This window comes from Silurus meridionalis, chromosome 13 (genome assembly GCF_014805685.1).
Source record: "Silurus meridionalis isolate SWU-2019-XX chromosome 13, ASM1480568v1, whole genome shotgun sequence".
Classification (NCBI taxonomy): Eukaryota; Metazoa; Chordata; class Actinopteri; order Siluriformes; family Siluridae; genus Silurus; species Silurus meridionalis.
Window position 1 is genome coordinate 2,013,889 of NC_060896.1, and position 5,000 is coordinate 2,018,888.

General features: G+C 40.4%; 1 protein-coding gene across 3 annotated transcripts in view; it reads left to right on the top strand.

Annotated features, from left to right (window-relative positions):
* Positions 1-5,000, top strand: part of LOC124396082 (protein unc-13 homolog C-like) — a 142,206-nt gene that overhangs the window by 70,623 nt on the left and 66,583 nt on the right. For all 3 annotated transcript variants that reach the window (XM_046865055.1, XM_046865057.1, XM_046865056.1), the window contains 2 exons: positions 1,331-1,464; positions 4,923-5,000. The exon at positions 4,923-5,000 is cut by the window's right edge and continues 8 nt beyond it. In XM_046865055.1, the coding sequence (XP_046721011.1) occupies positions 1,331-1,464; positions 4,923-5,000 (212 nt within the window). The remainder of the gene's footprint in view (positions 1-1,330; positions 1,465-4,922) is intronic.

Here is a 5,000-nt window from a genome sequence, read left to right on the forward strand (position 1 = left end):
CACATGGGACATGAAGCTTCTCACAGGAACTGCAGTGTTTTAGAAACCGGGGATGAGGACATGTAAAGATTTACTCTAGACATGAGACATGGGGTTCATGCCAAAGCTTCCCTATTCCCTTTTCTACATCAATGTTATCTTATTATTATTTCTTCTTCAGTTCTAGAGCCACTGCCGAGGGTTTTAAAACTAAACATTAAATAGGCTGAGGGCTCTAGATTTGAACATGACATTCGCTGAGCCTTTTAGAATTCACCAACAAGCTGGTGGTTCTTGAGCTTACCAGGAGACAAGCTGCTGGCTTCAGAACCCAGGATGAAACAAGCTGAAGGCTCTAGAACACAATTATTTAAAAGGCAGGGGGGCTTCTGGAACTTACCAGGCCGAGAAATCAAGAATGGAACAATACCAAATTTGAGGGCTTTAGAGCTTATAAGGAAATGGGTTAGGCTTTCTAGATCTTAGCATAAAACGGGCTCTGGAACTAAACAAGAAAAAAAAGAAGAAATGAAGGTCCTGGAACTTATTGTGAAATGGGCTGAGAATTTCAAAGCTCAACAGGCTCTAAGAACTGACCATGCAACAGGTTCTAGAAGTGAACATGAAACAGGCTGTGGGTTCTAGAAGTGAACATGAAACTACTAACTACTAACTACAACTAAAAAAATAAGATTAGTGTTCTGAAACTTATAATGAAATGGGCAAAGGATTTTAGAGCTCAACACAAAATAGGCTGAGGTTTCTAGAGCTAAATATGAAACAGGCTGATGGCACTGAAACTCAGTATGAAATGGAGTAAACATGCTAGATTTCAACATGAATCAGGCTGAAGTCTCTAGAACAGAACAAGAAACAGGTTAGGGACTCTGAAAGGTAGCATAAAATGGGCTGGATATTCGATGATGCCAACATGATCGTTCTAGAACTTACCATGAAACAGCCTAAATGTTCTAGAATTGATTACTAATGTATATGAATTAATCTCTCAGTGTATCATAAAACAAGCTGATGATGTAGTGTATCCAGTGATACAGGTGGAGTGTGTATTATTGTGGAACTTCTTAATGACATGGTCATGTCAGTGTGTGTGTGTGTGTGTGTGTGTGTGTGTGTGTGTGTGTGTGTGTGTGAGTGACAACGATCCAGAACCTGTTCGTTCCTGCCCTGAGGAACCTTCAGGACTTGAGCATGGTGAAACCGAGAGCCGGATGTTCTGCACTTCAAACCACTTTTTGTTTAAATTATTCAGAATGCCTGCAGGACAGAAGACGAGGACACGAGGAAAAGACAGTGTGTCTTCATTAATCCGTCTTTTTCTCTCTTATTGCAGACGAGGAAGCAGGACCTGCCACGTGAGGAACAAGGACCGTCTATTAAGAACTTGGATTTCTGGCCAAAACTCATCACGCTGATGGTGTCAGTAATTGACGAGGACAGGATGGCGTACACACCCGTCTTTAATCAGTACGCTTTATTCCTCCTGCACCACACCGATCTCACGCACGTCATCACAAACAGACTGTAGTGTTCGGACCTATCAGAGACATCTGTATCGAGAATTCTTCAGCGCTGTGATGGAAGTGAGGTTCAGCACACAGTAACAGCCTCCTAATTTCCAGAACTGATACACAATTATAAGCGTTTAACGCCACGCAGCAGCTCGACAGTCTTTCCAAAGATCGTTTCCTGTCTCGTAATGATGATGTCACACCTTCGCAGTATGGGCGAGTTCAAATTTCAGATGAGTAATGATCATATTAATCATACAGAAACATCGAAAAGGAAAAGAATTGTGCATCTGGAACCATAGAAATGTCTCCTGCACATTATTCGAGAAGGATTGCATTTATATATGTATCGTCTCAGGTCATATTTCTTCAGTCTCGAGGCTAATTCATGAGGCGTGACAGCTGTAATTATGGCTATAAAAATGAGAAGGTGCTACAATACAGAATGCTGTTGCTGCTCATTCACCAGCGACAGACTGACTTACTGTTCACAAGCATGCCTTCATGTTGTTTATTGTTCTTTCATGATTTGACTGATTCGAATGGGATTCTACTGTCACCATAAACTCAATAACCAGGTGGAAACTTTGCATTTTTCATTTCTTTGTATTTTCTTGCAAAATTATCAGTATAGGAAAAGTTTTTTTTTCTCATTAGCATTTATGTTCATTTTCCTACCAGCTAACACACTATGACACGGGCAAAGGGTTCTAGAATAACATGGAAAAGACTGAGGGTGCTAGAACTCATCATAAAATGAGGGGGTGTTGTTGTTCTAGAACCCATTGTGAAACAAGCTGGGGCTCTAGAACTCATCACGAACCAGGCTGTTGGTTTCTAGAATATCATTTAAAAGAGCGGAGAGTGCGGATTCTAGAACTCATTATAAATAAGCTGAGGGTGCATGAACTCTTTATAAAGCAGGCAAAAGATTCTTGAACTCATTTTAAAATTAGGTTTCTAGAATGTTATGAAAAGAGCTGCGAGTTTCAGAACTCATTTTAATACTAGTTGGGGTTCTAGAACTGATTATGAAATGGGAAGTTATAACAGACAGAGAGTTCTAAAATAACATGAAATGGTTTAAAAGATAAAGGGGCAGCATTAGTATCTTGAAGTCAGAGTTTATTTTTGCAATTGATATTGTAGAGAAATTTGGACTGAATAAATCAGGTCTCACAAAATTGTTCTTAGTGTAGGGTGGTGAAAAGAGAGAGAGAGAGAGAGAGAGAGAGAGAGAGAGAGAGAGAGAGAGATTAAAGCTGCTGTTCATTTCCTGGTGATGAAACTGCAGCCATGTTGCTATGGAAACACAGCCAAGGCTCGCACAACGGTTCGAAGTCATTAGCCATTTAGAGAAAGATTTGCACCACACTGGAAAGTCCCCCCCTCAATTTGTTCTCCAGACTGGACGAGTTTTTTCAGAGCACAGATTAGCGTACGAGTTACGAAGTCGGCTAACGGGGATGGAGGGAGTAACGATACTGACTGATACTCCTACATGTGTCTTTTAAGTTTGTCTAAGATCAGATTTGTGGACTGGCATAGATCCCTAACATCCATCTAATATTACATAGTGGCTATATATTCAAGTGTGTGTGTGTGTGTGTGTGTGTGTGTGTGTGTGTGTGTGTGTTGGGGTGGGGTGAGTTTTTCATATCTGGTTATCAGTCATGTCATCAGTTGGTATTGCAGCTGCAGTTCCTGCTCTACTAAGATGTTCTACTAGAATTGTGGAGATTCATTCTGCCACAAGTGTGTGAGTAAAGTCAGGTAGTGATGTAGGTGAGAAGGTGAGAAGGTCTGAGGTGCAGTCAGTGTTCACCTGGAACAGTTCAATAGCTCTATAACTTTGTGGGAACATTTTGTACAAAAAACCACATACTGGTAGAAAAATAAAAATTTGTTTCTGCCTCTTACACACTCACTCACACACACACACACACACACACACACACACACACACACACACACACTCACACACACACACACACACACACACACACACACACACACACACACACACACACACACACACACACACACACACACACACACACACACACACACACACACACACACACTCACACACACACACACACACACTCACACACACTCACTCACACACACACACACACACACACACTCACACACACTCACACACACACACACACACACACACACACACACACACACACACACACACTCACACACACACACTCACACACACACACACACACACACACACACACACACACACACACACACACACACACACACGTTAATTAAACATTAAATTAAACCATTTCATAATTATATTTAAAAGTGATGTATTTATGTGTGATGGTTCATTTGTATATTTATTTGTATTTATTACAGTCTGTGGAAATCTCTACAAGTGTAAACACCGTGTGTGTGTGTGTGTGTGTGTGTGTGTGTGTGTGTGTGTGTGTGTGTGTGTGTTTGTGTGCGTGGTAAAATAAAAGTGGGTGGGGCTTGTTGATACAATGACATAAAAGATCAGATATGGGTTAAATGTAGGCTTGGAGAAGTTTCCCAGGAGCTCAGGAGGAAGTGATTATCATGTGAACAGTGAGATTAATGCATCAGTGGGAGCATCAGGTTTTGGGCAGCATTTTGCATAATTTCGTTCATTTATTTAATCCATGGCTTCAGGAGGTGAATATTGAAGCCTGGTGGAATAAACACTGCTTCAGTGACGGCTGAATCCACAGAGACCCGCGAGGCTGCAGGGTTGCGTTCCAACAGAAACCTGATTTGAGGCGTGATTAATCGGCTTTAGTCTATAACATTGAGATGAAATGTATCAGGTGGACGGTTTGATTAGAGGCCTGAAAGACTGGATTCTGTCCAGGGTTGGTTTAAACCATTTTGCATTTAATGACCAATGAACTGATGCTGAGATGTTTTGGGGTTTAAAACTATGCAGGTGAAACCAGTATAAAAGTTTTGATCAACATAAATAACTGATAATGTAGGAAACAGCAGACACTCGTACACAATGATGTAAAAAAGCGTTCGCAGTTTGATCAAAGCAACAAGAAATGTTTTTATGATGTGCACAAGTGACGACATGATGTGGAGGTTGAATGAGAAGCTTTAAGAACTTCATTGTTGATCTGAGAAACACTGCAAAGCAACTGAGAAAAACCCGTAATCAGTAACTAATTGTGTTTGTGTCTGAGTAAATCAGGAAATAAGAAACTGAATAAATTAATAAATCAATCAATTAGCAACTAAATGGATTTAGTGAATGAATCAATTAGAGACTAATAAATGAATCAATTAATTAATCAATCAATCACCAATTGGCAACTGAATGAATCAATCTATGAATCAATCAATCAAAACTTAAATGAATTTGTGACACTGTGCTTTTGATTTGACCTGCAGATTTCCGCAGGAGTTGAACATGGGCAGGATCAGTGCAGAGATCATGTGGAACCTGTTTGCTTTGGACATGAAGTACGC